Raw genomic sequence first — 19,483 nt, 5'->3', positions numbered from 1 at the left:
ATGCAAAATATAAAAGCAATATGTCAAAGGACATAGTAAATATTTGGGGTAGTTAACATTTGCACGCTAATGGGAACGCTAACGCTAACACCGACGCCGGGGTGAGTAGGATAGCTCAACTATATATATTTCATATATAATAGTCGAGCTAAAAATTCTGATGTTTCAATTAAAATTAGAAAACAGGATAATTCTTAATTCAGAATAAACTAGTTGAAAACATTATATTTCCTCATGTTAAATTAACAGAAATGATTAGGCAGGTAAACTGAGTGTTGCCATGTACAAATAATAAAAATAAATAAGTTCGTTTTTGAAACCTTGAATTGAAAATTTTAGGCTGCCATTGGTAAAAAAATACAACAAGAGATGTGTTCGTCAGAAACACAATGCCTCCTACTGCGCCGCTTTGAAATAAAATTTCTATTTATCTATGGCAGGAATAGAAATCATCTCCCTTTAAAGCTTATTACTTCCCTTGGATTTTGTCCAATCCAACCAGGGGAGGGAAGGGGGGTCTGTAGACAGTCAAAAATGAACAAGTCAGACATCACTGACAACCAAGGCCTGTGGTTTATCAAAGAGATCATAGCCAGAGTTCATCATGTATCTATGGACATAAGTCCACAGGTATGTAATGAACCATACCATTCACATATTAGTACAGGAAAGAAATTATAATTATATCATTTAAAAAAAACTTTGACAAATCAATCATTTGAGTTATAAATAATAATTTTAAAAAATCTGTACAGTAACTGTGAAAAGAACTTAAATTCTTGGTAAGGAAATATATAATCTGAGATTTATAATTGTATAAATTACTTCCCTTGAAAATAATTGTCTCTAACAAACCTCTATTTTTAGTAGCAATTAATTAAAAGCCACTACTGTGACGGTAGATTCACCACTCAAAATGTGCAGCTCCATGAGATACACATGCATGCCAAATAATAAGTTGCTATGTTCAATATTGAATAATTATCTGCCTTTAAAGCTTATTACTTTCCTTGGATTTGTATTTTTGACCTTAGACCTTGAAGGATAACCTTGACCTTTTACCACGATGTGTTTGTTAGAAACACAATGCCGCCTACTGCGCCGCTTTGATTTATTTAACAAAAATATATACTTTGGCAGGTCAGATAATTATGTCCATTTAAAGCTTATTACTTCATTGGATTTGTTTTTTTCGACCCTGTGACCTAGTTTATGACCCGGCATGACCCATATTCGAACTTGACCTAGATATTGTTTAGATACAACTTCTGACCAAGTTTCGTAAAGATCGACGAAAACTGTTTGAATTAGAGAGCGGACACTAAAAGTGTGACAGACTGACAGACAGACTAACGGACAGTGCGAAAACTATATACCCCCTTTTCTTCGAAAGGGGGCATAAAAATCTAGTGCAAGTTCATCAAAATAGGACATAAGAAACGTATCCACAACCAGGCTTAGAAATCAGCAATTTGTCAATTAAAGAAATCTCTTACGATTCAGCAGACATATAAAATCCATCCCAAGATTGAACTTAGTCAGTAAAGGAAAACTAGATTGAGATTGTTTAGCAAACATATTTCAAGAAGGACTACAATATTCACTAACTTTTGCCTAAGAGATTTGGAAACATCTTCGAATGTGGACACTGGTTTGCTTAAGCTTCCCAACAGTGAAGGATTCCGGTCTCCAGACATCTTCTTCATGGAATCGACTAATTTGTCCAACGGTAAATTAGCACCTGTACAAGAAATAATGAATAGGTGAGTGAATGATTGAACAAGAAACCGTCTGAGGCGGGTGATTCTCCCCAAAATTTTTTTTGTCACAATATTGCACTATATATTCAGATAAAAGGAAACATCTTGAGGGCACAGTAATTGTGGGGACAAGAATTTTTTTATAGAAAATTTCAAAGGGCCATAACTCTGTAAAAAATCATCAGACCAGAACCCGCTGATAATATGCACATCTCCTCTTGGTAGTAAAGCTTCCCATAAAGTTTCATTGAATTCCGGTCATAAGTTGCTGAGAAATAGCCCGGACAAGAATTGCACTATATGTACAGTTAATGGCAAATTTCAAAGGGCCATAACTCTGTGAAAAATCATCCGACCAGACTCGACTGATAATATGCACATTTCTTCTTGGTAGTGAAGCTTCCAATAAAGTTTCATTGAATTCCGGTCATTAATTGCTGAGAAATAGCCCGGACAAAAATTGTGCACGGACGGACAGACAGACAGACAGATGCACACAGACAGACGAAGCGGCGACTATATGCTTCCCCCAAAATTTATTTATTAATTTATAAATAAATTTTGGGGGAGCATAAAAATGTATATATTTTTGTAAAGGAAAAAGCCGAGCGTCTGAATTTGAAAATACCCTATTGATTATCTCTGAAATCCTCCACGAGATAGATCTCGTGTCCATTCAACCAATCACTATATACCGACTTTCTTCGGAACCTCTGTAGGATCGTCAATTCAAAACTTCAGCTTTCGGTTTGATAATGTTTTTTGTGTAAAGCTTTTGTTTTGAGTATTTCTCCACAAATGATTGCTTACTGATATCAATGAAGACAGGTATTGTGTTTGTAAAAAGATGTATTAGGTCGATTTAAATCTATTTTATAGACATATTTTTTTACATGGAATTCCATTTTATCAAGAAGAACGCTGAGCTGTTTGCATTTACTCATAAAAGCTCATAGCATTCAAGAAGAACTACTTCCGTATCAAACATGTAAATGAAAGCAAATGAGCCTCGCTCTGGAAAAAAAGGGGCTTAATACATGTGCATAAAGGGTCATCTCAGATTAGCTTGAGCAGTCTGCACCAGGTTATCAAAGACGCTACTTTACACTTTTATGGAATTTTTTGTTTTAAGGAAGTCTCTTTTACACAAAAATTAAGTCTAAGCAGAAAGTGTATTCCCTAATTAGCCTGTGCAGACTGCATAGGCAATCTGGGATAACACTTTACAAACATGCATTAAACCCTGTTTTCCTAGAGCGAGGCTTAAATACCACACTTTCAGACTATTACCATTTGGATGTTCAAGGTTCAAGGCTGTGACAGCCTCCTGAAGGCGACAAAAGTTCATGGTGTCATTGATATGGTCGCTGCTAGAACTCAATGTCTTCCTGTTGGTTTCACGTTTGCGAGTTGGTACTTGGCTGGAATTGCCTGACAAAAATAACACCATCATGAACAGCAGGGGAGTCCTGTACATGTCAACCATACTCGTGTCAAAGTGCAGTCAAAGCAGAAGAATATGCACTTAGCCCTTCCATTTTTTGTTTATGTACTGCTGCCTTTGCTGTCATTTTTACAAATGTGAACCTCCTTTTCATATTTGAGCAGCAATTTAGGAAAACCTGTGCAGTCTGCACAGGCTAATCTGGGACAACACCTTAGGCAGATTCATTAAGCCCAGTTTTTCCAGGCTGCAGCTCACATCATTACCGCAATAACCGCAGGGTTATTTACCTTATTTATGGAGGGGCCAGAAAACAGATGTCATCTAGCAATATGTCAGTAAATTCAGGTTCAGATGTTGTTAAGAGTTTGTGATACTTGAAAATTAAAATACGTTCTTTAAAAACAACCAAGAACAATTTTTGTTTAATTATTTCAATTCTTTTATATTGATTGCAAAAATCGATTGAAAACAATGCTCATTAAGTTGATTTCAGTTTATACAGAAAAACCTGCCTTTCTTAATGGCTTAACAAATTGTCAATAAATTCAAATTCAAATGTATGTACCATTTGCAAGTTTTTCCTTGGTGTCTTTGGATACTTCAACAACCAGATTTGTTCCATTAAGCTCCCATCTGTTCAGCTCACTCACTGCCCTGTAAACTGCAGAGGGGTCAGAGAATCGCACAAACCTGTAAAATCATGTGTCAAAGTGGCATAGTAACATATACCTGTAAAATCATTTGTCAAAGTTGCTATAGAGTGAGAAAAACCTTTATGCACATTCAGCAGTAAAACATTTAAATAGTTCTCATACAACTATGTTATTTAAAGGCCATTATCATCGTTATTATTATAAAAGTCTTTAAAATACTAAAATGCAACAGATACTGATACCAGCAATTTTTTCCAATCTTGATAAAGTACCGAAAAAACAGCACTATCCCAATTACGAAACAAGAGCACCACCTTGCGGGTGCAGACCGCTCATCTATTTTTCTTTTTAAAGGTGAAGGGACCTATCTCAATTTCAATCACAAAGGAGGGAGGGGTGGAGTGGAGAGGGGTGTATAGTGTGGGGTGCGATCATTTATTACATTATCTTTCAACAAGAGCTGTCAGAGGACAGCGCGCTCGACTATTCGAGTGAAATTGTTCATATTCAATAATTTATTAGACGATCTTTCAAAAATAAAAACAGGAAAAAAATAAAAAATAATTTTTTTTTTGGGGGGGGGGGGTTGAGAGAAGGTATAATGTGGGGATTGGAAATTATTAGACGATCATTCAAGAATAAAAAAACGAAAAAAAAATTGGGGGGGGGGGGTAGGGAGGTGCAGGGAGGTGAGAGGGGGTATAATGTGGGGTATGGTAATTTATTAGATGATGTTTAAAAAAAAAAAAAAATGGGGTGGGGGGGGGTGGGGAGGGTGAGAGGGGGGTTTAATGTTGGGTGTGGTAATTTATAAGATGATGTTTAAAAAAGGGATTCTGGGTAGGGGCGTGGGGTATTGTTTGGGTGGAATCCATTGTGGTATTCAGGTAAGTGTTGTTTTTTCAGAGTAATAATAACATGTGATCATAAATAAAGAAGTTATGGCAATTTAAGCAAAATGTTCAATTATCTAAGTGTAAAAGGGGCCATAATTATGTGAAAATGCTTGATACAGTGGTCTGCTTTTGTTTATAGGTTGGGGTCATGTTAGTAAACAAGTATGCAACATATAAAAGCAATATGACAAGGGACAAAGAGAATATTTGGGGTAGTACGCAAACTTTAAAATTTGCTGCATATTCTAAGTGGAAAAGGGGCCATAATTATGACCAAATGCTTGATAGAGTTGTCTGCTCTTTTTAATAGGTTGGGGTAATGTTGGTAAACAAGTATACAAAATATGAAAGCAATATGTCAAGGGACAAAGAAAATATTTGGAGTAGTACGCAAACTTTAACATTTGCTGCATATTCTAAGTGGAAAAGGGGCCATAATTATAACAAAATTATTGATAGAGTTGTCTGCTCTTGTTTATAGGTTGGGGTTGTGATGGTCAACGAGTATTCAAAATATGAAATCAATATGTCAAGGGACATTGAAAATAGTTGGGGTAGTACGCAAACTTGAACATTTGCTGCATATTCTAAGTGGATAAGGGGCCATAATTATAACAAAATGCTTGATAGAGTTGTCTGCTCTTGTTTATAGGTTTGGGTTATGTTGGTAAACAAGTATGCAAAATATTTAAGCAATATGTCAAGGGACATTGAAAATAGTTCGGGTAGTACGCAAACTTTAACATTTGCTGCATATTCTAAGTGGAAAAGGGGCCATAATTATGACAAAATGCTTGTTAGAGTTGTCTGTTCTTATTTATAGATTGGGGTCATGTTAATAAACAAGTATGCAACATATGAAAGCAATATGTCGGGGGCATTGGAAATAGTTGGGGTAGTACGCAAACTTTAACATTTGCTGCATATTCTAAGTGGAAAAGGGGCCATAATTATGACAAAATGCTTAATAGAGTTGTCTGCTCTTGTTTATAGGTTGGGGTAATGTTGGTGAACAAGTATGCAAAATATGAAAGCAATATGTCAAGGGACATTGAAAATAGTTGGGGTAGTACGCAAACTTTAACATTTGCTGCATATTCTAAGAGGAAAAGGGGCCATAACTATGACAAAATGCTTGATAGAGTTGTATGCTCTTGTTTATAGGTTGGGGTAATGTTGGTAAACAAGTATGCAAAATATGAAAGCAATATGTCTAGGGACAAAGAAAATATTTGGGGTAGAACGAAAACTTTAACATTTGCACGCTAACGCAGACGCTAACGCTGGGGCAAGTAGGATAGCTCCACTATATACATTTTATATATAATAGTCGAGCAAAACTGCCAAAAAATGAAAAAAAAAAATTTGAGGGGGGGGGGGGGAGGATTCTTGGGTGGGATGGTTGGACAGTATTTCAAAAATAAAACAAGGGACAAAATTGTCACAAAACCAGGTTTTCATTGTGAAAAAAAATCTGATAAAGGGAGGACAACTCAAACTGAACTTTTGAAATGAACAAACAAAATTAACCCCCTATGTAAGTTTGTTTTAATATAAATCTATTTTTTAGTCGTGGCGACCTTGACATTGGAGATATTGACGTGATTCTTTCGTGCGACACACCGTCCCATGATGGTGAACAAATGTGCCAAATGATTTTAAAATCTCATAATGAATGACATAGTTATAGCCCAGACAAGCTCATTTATGGCTATTTTTTACCTTTGAACTCAAAGTGTGACCTTGACCTTGGAGATATTGACGTAATTTTTTCGCGCGACACACCGTCTAATGATGGTTAACAAATGTGCCAAAACAAAGTTATGGCCCGGACAAGCTTGTTCCGCCCGCCCGCCAGCCAGCCAGCCAGCCCGCCCGCATTCGCCAATCTAATAACTAGTTTTTTCCTTCGGAAAACCTGGTTAATAATAACAAGAGATGTGTACGTCAGAAAACACAATGCCCCTTATTGCCCCGCTTTGAAATAATAAAAAAAATACCTTTGACCTTGAAGGATGACCTTGACCTTGAACTTCCACCACTCAAAATGTGCAGCTTCATGAGAACGCTGCTTTGATTTTTTTTTTTTTTCACCTTTGACCTTGAAGGATGACCTTGACCTTGAACTTCCACCACTCAAAATGTGCAGCTTCATGAGAACGCCGTTTTTTTTTTTTTTTTTTACCTTTGACCTTGAAGGATTACCTTGACCTTGAACTTCCACCACTCAAAATGTGCAGCTTCATGAGATACACATGCATGCCAAACAACAAGTTGCTATCGTCTATATTGCAAAAGTTATGGCCAACGTTAAGAATTATTGCTGGCATCATGCGTCTAGTGTTTTTGAGACCGCATTCAAATAAAGTATTTTGCTCTTTAGGGTCCGGGAGCTTCCTTTTGTTAACACTTTTTAGGTAGTATTTACCACAATGTGACATTTGGAAATGCAAATATATCAATGACATCGGTAACCTCCCTTGCGCGCGCGCAAAAACCAACACCGGACTTCAGAATATTATGTAGCCTACTAGACTGGTACACAAATAAAAAGTTTGGCTTAGCGGTAGTGGTTTAAATACGCGAGAAAATCAATACCAGACAAAAATTACGCAAAATGTAAACATATCAAGATAAGCTGTTTATTTTTGTGGGGAAAAATAAGATTTTTCAGAATTGAGAAGAGGCCGAATATCGGCCCCTGTTATATAAGGAAGAAAAGCCCTGCCTAGTGACCTAGTTTTTGACCCAGCATGACCCAGTTTCGAACTCAGTTGAGATATCATTGGGATAAATGTTCTGACCAAGTTTCATGAAGATCGAACAAGAAATTTGGCCTCTAGAGTGTTCACATGGCAAAATGTTGACGACGGACGCACAACACACAGCGGACAAAGGCGATCACCTTGTGCTCAGGTGAGCTAATAAAACAAGAAACCGAGGGAGACTGGTGATGCTCCCTAAAGTTTTTTTTTGTCTCAATATTGCACTATATATTCAGATAAAAGGAAACGTCTTGAGGGCACAGTAGTTGGGGGGACAATAATATTTTTATAGAAAATTTCATATTTCAAACGACCATAATTCTGTGAAAAATCATCCAACCAGAACCCGCTGACAATATGCACAACTCCTCTTGGTAGTGAAGCTTCCCATAAAGTTTCATTGAATTCCAGTCATTAGTTGCTGAGAAATAGCCCGGACAAGAATTGAACTATATGTACTTTTAATGGCAATTTTCAAAGGCCCGCTGATAATATGCACATCTCCTCTTCAGTTTCATTGAATTCTCGTCATTAGTTGCTGAGAAATAGCCCGGACAAAAATTGTGCACGGACGGACAGACAGACAGACGCACAGACAGACGAAGCGGCGACTATATGCTCCCCCCAAAATAAATTTTGGGGGGGAGCATGAAAAAGTCTGATAAGGGAAACAACTACAACTCAAAATGTGCATTGCTACTGATTGTTCATCACAGTTACCCCCTTGTTTCAAAATCAATCTATTTTTAATCGTGGCAACTTTGACCTTGGAGATATCGACGTAATTCTTTTGCGCGACACACCATCAAATGATGGTAACAAATGTGCCAAATGATTTTAAAATCTGACAATGAATGAAATAGTTATGGCCCGGACAAGCTCATTTATGGCCATTTTGACCTTTGAACTCAAAGTGTGACCTTGACCCTGGAGATATCGACGTAATTCTTTTGCGCGACACACTGTCAAATGATGGTGAACAAATGTGCCAAATGGTTTTAAAATCTGACAATAAATGACATAGTTTTGGCCCGGACAAGCTAATTTATGGCCATTTTTGACCTTTGAACTCAAGGTGTGACCTTGGAGAAATCGACCTAATTCTTTCGCGCGACACACTGTCCAATGATGGTGAACAAATGTGCCAAATGATTTAAAAATCTGACAATGAACGACATAGTTATGGCCCGGACAAGCTTGTTCCGCCCGCCCTCATTCGCCAATCTAATAACCAGTTTTTTCCTTCGGAAAACCTGGTTAAAGATAGATAGCACATAAATAGTAACAGCATTATAGCTTAAAGCACCAATAAACTCAACATTATATTTTTCACACCTTTGTTTGCATCAAACAAAGATCATCACACAAAGTTTACAATGTCAAATGCCAAAGTAATGGTTAGTCATTTATTGATTATAATAGAGCAATTATACAATCAGCACAGAGGATGCATCCATATTTGATTTTCAAACAAACGTTTGAGACCGAAATGGAACGGGAGCCAAGACCTGACCCACGTGCTATATATCATATTCCATGATTTGAAGGAGCCCATTATATGGCATTTACAATGTAATGGGATAAATTATATTCTGCAATTCAGTAAGCCATATGTAATCCCTTACTAAGCTTTAAAGACAAGCGACACCTACTATTTTGGATTGGGACTGTCTTCAACTGTTTCTTGCTTTACACTTATTACAAATCAGGTAGCTAACTAAAGCATGTCTCTGGTTAAAATGAATGTAGCCAGACAATACTAGCTTAAAAAGGGATGTCAGCAGCAATATGTGATTATAACCTGGGGGAAACCCTGACTGAACATTATAACCCCTCTATAAAGGCAATTCAACTTTCCACAATGTCAGGCTGCATTCTCGATTATTTTATAAAGGGAGGAAACTACTACAGACTTCCATATTATTAACGTGAAAAGAGCCCATGTCAAGAGTTTGATCTGTGAATTCCCTGCATTTGGAAAATCCAAATTTCAACAATGCCCCATTTAAGCAGCATCAAATATTGAAATGTAATCGTAGATATTTCCCTACTGATAACATAATTAAATGCAAAGATATTTACCCAAAAGCGTATTCATTTTCTGGTCTGTGAATAATTGCAATGTCTACAACCTCTCCACATGGTTGGAACAGGTCCTTCAAATGAACCTAAAACAGAAAGAAACAACTTGTGTTATAAACAGCTCAAAAACCTTAACAGCAATTTTTTTGTCCAATTGTGAAATTGAAAGTATCAGTACCGCTAATATTGGTGAAAGACACTGAAAATGAGAGAATTAAGGTTTTGAAATCCTCAGATTTGGAATTATGGGTCTTCTTAAAGGGGCCTTTTCACAGATTTTGGCATTTTTTTAACTTATTCATTAAATGCTTTATATTGATAAATGTAAACATTGGATCGTAAAAGCTCCAGTAAAAAATCAAGAAAAAAATTTAAAAAAGGAAAAGAACATTGCCCGGAGCAGGTTTTGAACCAGTGACCCCTGGAGTCCTGCCAGAGTCCTGCAGTAAAAACGCTTTAGCCTACTGAGCTATTCCGCCGAGTACACATACGGGACGTATTTTATACCTTATATAAGCAATCTTCGTAGTTTCACAAAATTTAACGACAAAAACAGAACTCTCCAAATTATTCAATCGTTTCGTGTTGCAACGCTTTATAATTTTTAGGTTTTAAAATCGTCAAAAGATGCATATAATGGCTATATTAGAGCATGGTTAATGTTCAGTATTACTGTTTCCTCACAAATATCATAACTAAAACGAAAACTTACGAATCTGAAACAACTTTTTTCAATTTTGTCAATTTACCAAAGCGTGAAAAGATCCCTTTAATTGATTGGTACTTTTTTGTTATTTTGTCACCATTTTGGGACTAGGGCGAGATCCCTTTGCATCGGAAAAAAAGCGTCGTTTTGACTAGATTCTTTGCTAAGATTACGTAGATAAGTTATTTCAATATAACATTTACTAAAGTTCAACTTATAGAGATGGATTTGAGATTAATTTAATTTAAAAACTTTTTTTGAAACCTTCAATTGCGATTTTAAGGTTCCATACCAGACCGAAATGTAAATGAAAAAAATGCACACCATTCTTTATTGCACAAACCCATTTAAACGATGGTCTACATCTCTTATAGCTTGAAATGTTCAGTTTCAACGCTCATTTCATTATTTACTTAAAGATAATGCGCGTTTGGAAGGAAATTGGCACAACTTTCTTTACTCTTGGGAATATTTAAGATGGCAGTTGGGAATTTTGTAATTTTTTCCTCATTTGGGAATTTACCACTTACCGCTACAAAAGAAACAAGAACACCGCCTTGCGGGTGCAGACCGCTCATCTATTTTCTTTTTAAAGGTGAAGGGACTCTCATTTTCAATCACAAAGGAGGGAGGGGTGGAGTGAAGAGGGGTGCATTGTGTGGGGGTGTGGACATTTATTACATTATCTTCCAAAAATGCGAAAAAAAGGAAAAAAACAAATCGGGGTGGGGGGGGGGTGGGAGGGTGGGGGGGGGGGGGGGATTCTTGGGTGCGATGGTTGGACTGTATTTCAAACATAAAATAATAAAAATAAATATTTGTGTTTTTTAACTGTTTCAAAAAAAAAATTGGGGGGGGGGGGGTGAGGTGTGGGGGGGGTGAGGTGGGGGGGGGGGGTATAAAGTGTGAGGGTGTGGTGGTAATTAGTAAGGTGATCTTAAAAAAAAAAAAAAAAAAAATTAGGGGGGGGGGATTCGGGGGGGGGGGAGGGGAGGGTGGGGGGGGATTCTTGGGTGCGATGGTTGGACGGTATTTCAAACATAAAATAATCAAAATAAATAGTTTTGTTTTTTAACCGTGTAAAAAAAAAATTGGGGGAGGGGGTGGGGTGGGAGGGGGGGGTATAGTGTGAGGGTTGTGGTGGTCATTTGTGAGATGATCTTAAAAAAAAAAAAAAAAATAAATAAAAATAGGGGGGGGGGGAAGGGGGGGCATGGGCGATGGTTTGGGTGGAGTCTATTGTGGTATGTCAGGTAAAAGTAGTTTTGTCAATGTATCAATGAAATCTAATAATAAATAAAGAAGTTATGGCAATTTTAGCAAAAATTTAATAATGTGACCTTGAGAGTCAAGGTCATTCAAAGGTCAAGGTAAAATTCAACTTGCCAGGTACAGTAACCTCATGATAGCATGAAAGTATTTTAAGTTTGAAAGCAATAGCCTTGATACTTAAGAAGTAAAGTGGATCGAAACACAAAATTTAACCATAATTCAATGTTACTAAGTCAAAAAAGGGCCATAATTCCGTCAAAATGACATCCAGAGTTATGCAACTTGTCTTTTTACTGTACCCTTATGATAGTTTGCGAGTGTTCCAAGTATGAAAGCAATATCTATGATACTTTAGGGGTAAAGTGGACCAAAACACAAAACTTAACCAAACTTTCAATTTTCTAAGTATAAAGGGCCCATAATTCCGTCCAAATGCCAGTCAGAGTTACATAACTTTGCCTGCACAGTCCCCTTACGATAGTTAAAAAGTGTTGCAAGTATGAAAGCAATAGCTTTGATACTATAGGAATAAAGTGGACCTAAACACAAAACATCACCAAATTTTCAACTTTCTAAGTATAAAAAGGGCACATAATTCTGTCAAAATGCCAGTCGGAGTTACATTACTTTGCCTGCACAGTCCCCTTATGATAGTTAGTAAGTGTTGCAAGTATGAAAGCAATAGCTTTGATACTTAAGGAATAAAATGGACCTAAACACAAAACTTAACCAAAATTTTCAATTTTCTAACTATAAAAAGGGCACATAATTCTGTCAAAATGCACACCAGAGTTATCTAACTTTGCCTGCCCAGTCCCCTCATGATAGTAAGTAAGTGTACCAAGTTTGAATGCAATAGCATTGATACTTTCTGAATAAAGTGGACCTAAACGCAAAACTTAACCAAAATTTTCAATTTTCTAAGTATAAAAAGGGCACATAATTCAGTCAAAATGCACGCCAGAGTTATCTAACTTTGCCTGCCCAGTCCCCTCATGATATTAAGTAAGTGTACCAAGTTTGAATGCAATAGCATTGATACTTTCTGAGAAAAGTGGACCTAAACGCAAAACTTAACCGGACGCCGACGCCAAGGTGATGACAATAGCTCATAATTTAAAAAAAAAAAAATCGATGAGCTAAAAAGGAAACAAAATGCTGCTCCTAGTATACATGGCCATCTACAAGTCCCAATGGGTTCATATCAAAGAGCAAATTATGCCAAATAGCACGAATTAAAAGTCCTTTTTTTAAAATGTTCAACTAGGTTAAAAAATTAGTCATTTTACAACCAGTGCAAAAAGCAGTCTGCGAAATGTCTGCAATAAGCATTTTTCAACACCATGGACTTGCAGTGGTTTTGTTTTGTTAAAAATCGGGGCCGGTACCAGCCCCATTCCAAATAGAAACAAGAGCATTGCCTTGTGGGTGCAGACAGCTCATCTATTTTTCTTTTTAAAGGTGTAGGGACCTATCTCAATTTCAATCACAAAGGAGGGAGGGTGGAGTGGAGAGGAGTGTGTATAGTGTGGGGGTGTGGTCATTTATTACATTATCTTCCAAAAATGAAACAAGGGCTGTTTGTAAAACATGCATGCCCCCCATATGGGCTGTCCGTTGTAGTGGCAGCCATCGTGTGAATACGTATTTTGTCACTGTGACCTTGACCTTTGACCTAGTGACCTGAAAATCAATAGGGGTCATCTGTGAGTCATGATCAATGTACCTATGAAGTGTTATGATCCTAGGCATATGCGTTCTTGAGTTATCATCCGAAAACCATTTTACTATTTCGGGTCACCGTGACCTTGACCTTTGACCTAGTGACCTAAAAATCAATAGGGGTCATCTGCAAGTCATGATCAATCTACCCATGAAGTTTCATGATCCTAGGCGTATGAATTCTTGAGTTATCATCCAGAAACCATTTTACTATTTCGGGTCACCGTGACCTTGACCTTTGACCTAGTGACCTCAAAATCAATAGGGGTCATCTGCGAGTCATGATCAATCTACCCATGAAGTTTCATGATCCTAGGCGTATGCGTTCTTGAGTTATCATTCAAAAACCATTTTACTATTTCGGGTCACCGTGACCTTGACCTTTGACCTAGTGACCTCAAAATCAATAGGGGTCATCTGCGAGTCATGATCAATGTACCTATGAAGTTTCATGATCCTAGGCCCAAGCGTTCTTGAGTTAGCGTCTGACAACCACCTGGTGGACGGACCGACAGACCGACCGACATGAGCAAAGCAATATACCCCCTCTTCTTCGAAGGGGGGCATAAAAAAAGGCAAAAATTGCGCCGCTTTGAAAATTCTTTTTTTTTTTACTTTTGATCTTGACCTTGAACTTTCACCACTCAAAATGTGCAGCTTTATGAGAACGCCTCTTTGAAATATTATTTTTTTACCTTTAACCTTGAAGGATGACCTTGACCTTGAAGGATGACCTTGACCTTGAAATTCCACCACTCAAATGTGCAGCTTCATGATAACCCCCTTTGAATTTATTTTTTTTTACCTTTGACCCTCAAGGATGACTTTGACCTCGAAATATGACCTTGACATTGAATTTCCACCACTCAAAATGTGCAGCTTCATGAGAAAGCCGCTTTGAAATTAAACAAGAGCACCGCCTTGCGGGTGCAGACCGCTCATCTATTTTCTTTTTAAAGGTGAAGGGACTCTCATTTTTTATCACAAAGGAGGGGGGGGGGGGGGGTGGAGTGAAGAGGGGTGTAAAGTGTGGGGGTGTGGACATTTATTACATTATATTCCAAAAATGCGAAAAAAATGCAAAAAAAAAAAAATCGGGAGGGGGGGGAGGGGGATTGTTTGATGCGATGGTTGGACAGTATTTCAAACATAAAATAATAAAAATAAATATTTACGTTTCAACAAAAAATTAAATTTGGGGGGGGGTGAGGGTGGGGGGGGTATAGTGTGAGGGTGTGGTGGTAATTTATGAGATGATCTTAAAAAAAAAAAAATGGGGGGGGGTGAGGTGGGGGGGGGGAGTATAGTGTGAGGGTTGTGGTGGTAATTTGCGAGAAGATCTTTAAAAAAAAAAAAAAATAGGGGCGGGGGGGGCTTCAGGTTGGGGGAGGGGGGTGGGGAGGGGGGACTCTTGGGTGCGATAGTTGGAGGGTATTTCAAACATAAAATAATAAAAATAAATAGTTGTGTTTTTTAACCGTTAAAAAAAAGTTGGGGGGGGGGGGTTGGGGGTTATAGTGTGAAGGTGTGGTGGTCATTTGTGAGATGATCTGAAAAAAAAAATGAGGGGGGGGGGAGGTGATGAGGTGGGGGGGGGGGTATAGTGTGAGGGTGTGGTGGTAATTTGCGAGATGATCTAAAAAAAAAAAAAAAAATAGGGGGGGGGGGGGGCTTCAGGTTGGGGGAGGGGGGGTGGGGGGGGATTCTTGGGTGCGATAGTTGGAGGGTATTTCAAACATAAAAAAATAAAAATAAATAGTTGTGTTTTTTAACCGTTTAAAAAAAATGGGGGGGGGGTGGGGGGGGTATAGTGTGAAGGTGTGGTGGTCATTTGTGAGATGATCTTAAAAAAAAAAAAAAAAAAAAAATTTAAAAAAATAGGGGGGGGATTCGGGAGGGGGGGGTGAGTGGGGGGCACGGGGGATGGTTTGGGTGGAGTCTATTGTGGTATGTCAGGTAAGAGTAGTTTTGTCAAAGTATCAATCAAATCTAATCATTAATAAAGAAGTTATGGCAATTTTAGCAAAATTTAATAATTTGACCTTGAGAGTCAAGGTCATTCAAAGGTCAAGGTAAAATTCAACTTGCCAGGTACAGTAACCTCATGACAGCATGAAAGTATTTGAAGTTTGAAAGCAATAGCCTTGATACTTAAGAAGTAAAGTGGATCGAAACACAAAATTTAATCATATATTCAATGTTACTAAGTCAAAAAAGGGCCATAATTCCATAAAAATGACATCCAGAGTTATGCAACTTGTCCTTTTACTGTACCCTTATGATAGTTTGCGAGTGTTCCAAGTATGAAAGCAATATCTATGATAATTTAGGTGTAAAGTGGACCAAAACACAAAACTTAACCAAATTTTCAATTTTCTAAGTATAAAGGGCCCATAATTCCGTCCAAATGCCAGTCAGAGTTACATAACTTTGCCTGCACAGTCCCCTTATGATAGTTAATAAGTGTTGCAAGTATGAAAGCAATAGCTTTGATACTATAGGAATAAAGTGGACCTAAACACAAAACTTAACCAAATTTTCAATTTTCTAAGTATAAAAAGGGCACATAATTCTGTCAAAATGCCAGTCAGAGTTACATTACTTTGCCTGCACAGTCCCCTTATGATAGTTAGTAAGTGTTGAAAGTATGAAAGCAATAGCTTTGATACTTAAGGAATAAAATGGACCTAAACACAAAACTTAACCAAAATTTTCAATTTTCTAAGTATAAAAAGGGCACATAATTCTGTCAAAATGCACACCAGAGTTATCTAACTTTGCCTGCCCAGTCCCCTCATGATAGTAAGTAAGTGTACCAAGTTTGAATGCAATAGCATTGATACTTTTTGAAAAAAGTGGACCTAAACGCAAAACTTAAACAAAATTTTCAATTTTCTAAGTATAAAAAGGGCACATAATTCAGTCAAAATGCACGCCAGAGTTATCTAACTTTGCCTGCCCAGTCCCCTCATGATAGTTAGTAAGTGTACCCAGTTTGAATGCAATAGCAAAGATACTTTCTGAGAAAAGGTGATGACAATAGCTCATAATTTTTTTTCAAAAAATAGATGAGCTAAAAAAATTAATTGACCTTTGACCTTGAAGGATGACCTTGACCTTGAAGGATGACCTTGACCATGAACTTTTACCACTCAAAATGTGCAGCTTCATGAGAACGCCGCTTTGGAAAAAAAATAAAAAAAATTACCCTGAAGGATGACCTTGAACATCCACCACTCAAAATGTGCAGCTTCATGATAAGGCCGCTTTGAATTTTTATATAAAAAAATTACCTTTGCCCTTGAAGGATGACCTTGACCTTGAACTTCCTCCACTCAAAATGTGCAGCTTCATGATAACGCTGCTTTGAATTATTTTTTTATCTTTGAACTTGAAGGATGACTTGACCTTAAGAATGACCTTGACCTTGAACTTCCACCACTCAAAATGTGCAGCTTCATGAGAAAGCCACTTTGAAATTATTATTTTTTTACCTTTGACCTTGAAGGATGACCTTGACATTAAAGTATGACCTTGACCTTGAACTTCCACCACTCAAAATGTGCAGCTTCATCAGAACGCCGCTTTGATTTTTTAATTATTTTTTTACCTTGAAGTATGATCTTGACCTTGAACTTCCACCACTCAAAATGTGCAGCTTCATGAGATACACATGCATGCCAAATTTGTTGTTGCTATCTTCAATATTCAAAAAGTTATGGCCAATGTTAAAGTTTCGGACAGACAGACGCCATATATTTGACATTTGACCTTGAAGGATAACCTTGACCTTCACCTTTCACCACTCAAAATGTTCAGCTCCATGAGATACACATGCATGCCAAATATCAAGTTGCTATCTTCAATATTGAAAAAGTTATGGCCAATGTTAAAGTTTTTGGACGGACAGACACCATAAATTTGACATTTGACCTTGAAGGATGACCTTGACCTTTCACCACTCAAAATGTGCAGCTCCATGAGATTCACATGCATGCCAAATATCAAGTTGTTATCTTAAAAAGTGAAAAAGTTTTTTTCAGACGGACGGACTGACTGACATACTGACGGACAGTTCAACTCCTATATGCCACCCTACTGGGGGCATAACAATTATTTTTGGGGGGTTGGGGGATGTATAGTGTGAGGGTGTGGTAGTCATTTATTAGATGATCTTTAATTTAAAAAAAAATAATGGGGGGGATTGAGGGGGGATTCGAGGGGGATTTTTCGGGGGGGGGGGGGGGAGGGATGGTTTGGGTGGAGTCTTTTGTGGTATGTCAAGTTGTTTTGTCAAAGTATCGATCGAATCTTATCATAAATAAAGGCTAAGGCAATTTTAGCAAAATTTAATAATTTGACCTCCAGTCAAGGTCATTCAAAGGTCAAGGTAAAATTCAACTTGCCAGGCACAGTACCCTCAAGATAACATGAAAGTATGTGAAGTTTAAAAGCAATAGCCTTGATACTTTAGAAGTAAAGTGGATCTACATGTAAACACAAAATATAACCATATATTCAAAGTTACTAAGTCAAAAAAAGGGCCATAATTCCGTAAATAATGACAACCAGAGTTATGCAACTTGTCCTTAACTGTCCCCTTACGATAGTGTACGAGTGTTCCAAGTATGAAAGCAATATTTATGATACTTAAAGGGTAAAGTGGACCACAACACAAAATTAACAAAATTTTCAAGTATAAAGGGCCCATAATTCCGTCAAAATGCCAGTCAGAGTTACATTAATTTGCCTGCACAGTCCCCTTACCATAGTTAGAAAGTGTTGCAAGTATGAAAGTAATAGCTTTGATACTTTAAGAAAAATGTTGACCTAAACACAAAACTTAACCAAATTTTCAATTTTCTAAGTATAAAAAGGGAACATATTTCTATCAAAATGCCAGTAAGACTTTCATAACTTTGCCTGCACAGTCCCCTTATGATAGTTAGTGAGTGTTGCAAGTATGAAAGCAATAGCTTTGATACTTAAGGAATAAAATGGACCTAAACACAAAACTTAACCAATATTTTCAATTTTCTAAGTATAACAAGGGCTGTTAGTAAAACATGCATGCCCCCCATATGGGCTCTACGTTGTAGTGACAGCCATTGTGTGAATATGTTTTTGTCAATGTGACCTTGACCTTTGACCTAGTGACCTGAAAATCAATAGGGGTCATCTGCGAGTCCTGATCAATCTACCCATCAAGTTTCATGATCCTAACCATAAGCGTTCTTCAGTTATCATCCGGAAACCATGTTACTATTTCAGGTCACCGTGACCTTGACCTTTGACCAAGTGACCTGAAAATCAATAGGGGTCATCTGCGAGTCATGATCAATGTACCTATGAAGTTTCATGATCCTAGGCATAAGCGTTCTTGAGTTATCATCCGGAAACCATTTTACTATTTCGGGTCACTGTAACCTTGACCTTTGATATAGTGACCTGAAAATCAATAGGGGTCAACTGTGAGTCATTATCAATCTACCTATCAAGTTTCATGATCCTAGGCATAAGCGTTCTTGAGTTATCATCCGGAAACCATTTTACTATTTCAGGTCACCGTGACCTTGACCTTTGACCTAGTGACCTCAAAATCAATAGGGGTCATCTGCGAGTCATGATCAATGTTCCTATGAAGTTTCATGATCCTAGGCCCAAGCGTTCTTGAGTTATCATTCGGAAACCACCTGGTGGACCGACCGACCGACATGAGCAAAGCAATACACCCCCTCTTCTTCGAAGGGGGGCATAAAAAGGGCACATAATTCTGTCAAAATGCAAGCAAGAGTTATATAACTTTGCCTGCCCAGTCCCCTCATGATAGTAGGTAAGTGTACCAAGTTTGAATGCAATAGCATTGATACTTTATGAGAAAAGTGGACCTAAACGCAAAACTTTACAGGACGCCGACGCAGACACCGACGCCGATGCCAAGTTGATGACAATAGCTCATAATTTTTTTTCAAAAAATAGATGAGCTAAAAAGTATAATTTTTCACAAGTGAGACCTAAAAATTCTGAATTGAAGGTTTAAAAAAAAATAATAAAAAAATAATCTTTTTTTTTAGATCAACATTTAGTTAATTGCCCATCCATCTCTACAAGTAACACATTATTATATTTTATATTTGAAACAATTGAATTGTCATTTTTGAAGCACTTGTTTGCCAAAAA

General features: G+C 37.5%; 1 protein-coding gene across 1 annotated transcript in view; it reads right to left on the bottom strand.

Annotated features, from left to right (window-relative positions):
• The window catches only part of LOC127853878 (dentin sialophosphoprotein-like), a 49,100-nt gene that overhangs the window by 8,105 nt on the left and 21,512 nt on the right, over positions 1 to 19,483 (bottom strand). Inside the window, exons 3-6 of the mRNA XM_052388678.1 lie at positions 9,604 to 9,689; positions 3,773 to 3,897; positions 3,051 to 3,191; positions 1,609 to 1,741 (exon numbers count right to left, since the gene is read on the bottom strand). Coding sequence (XP_052244638.1) covers positions 1,609 to 1,741; positions 3,051 to 3,191; positions 3,773 to 3,897; positions 9,604 to 9,689 — 485 coding nt within the window. The remainder of the gene's footprint in view (positions 1 to 1,608; positions 1,742 to 3,050; positions 3,192 to 3,772; positions 3,898 to 9,603; positions 9,690 to 19,483) is intronic.

Source organism: Dreissena polymorpha, chromosome 12 (assembly GCF_020536995.1).
Source record: "Dreissena polymorpha isolate Duluth1 chromosome 12, UMN_Dpol_1.0, whole genome shotgun sequence".
NCBI lineage: Eukaryota > Metazoa > Mollusca > Bivalvia > Myida > Dreissenidae > Dreissena > Dreissena polymorpha.
This window is presented reverse-complemented; position numbering and strand designations above follow the sequence as displayed.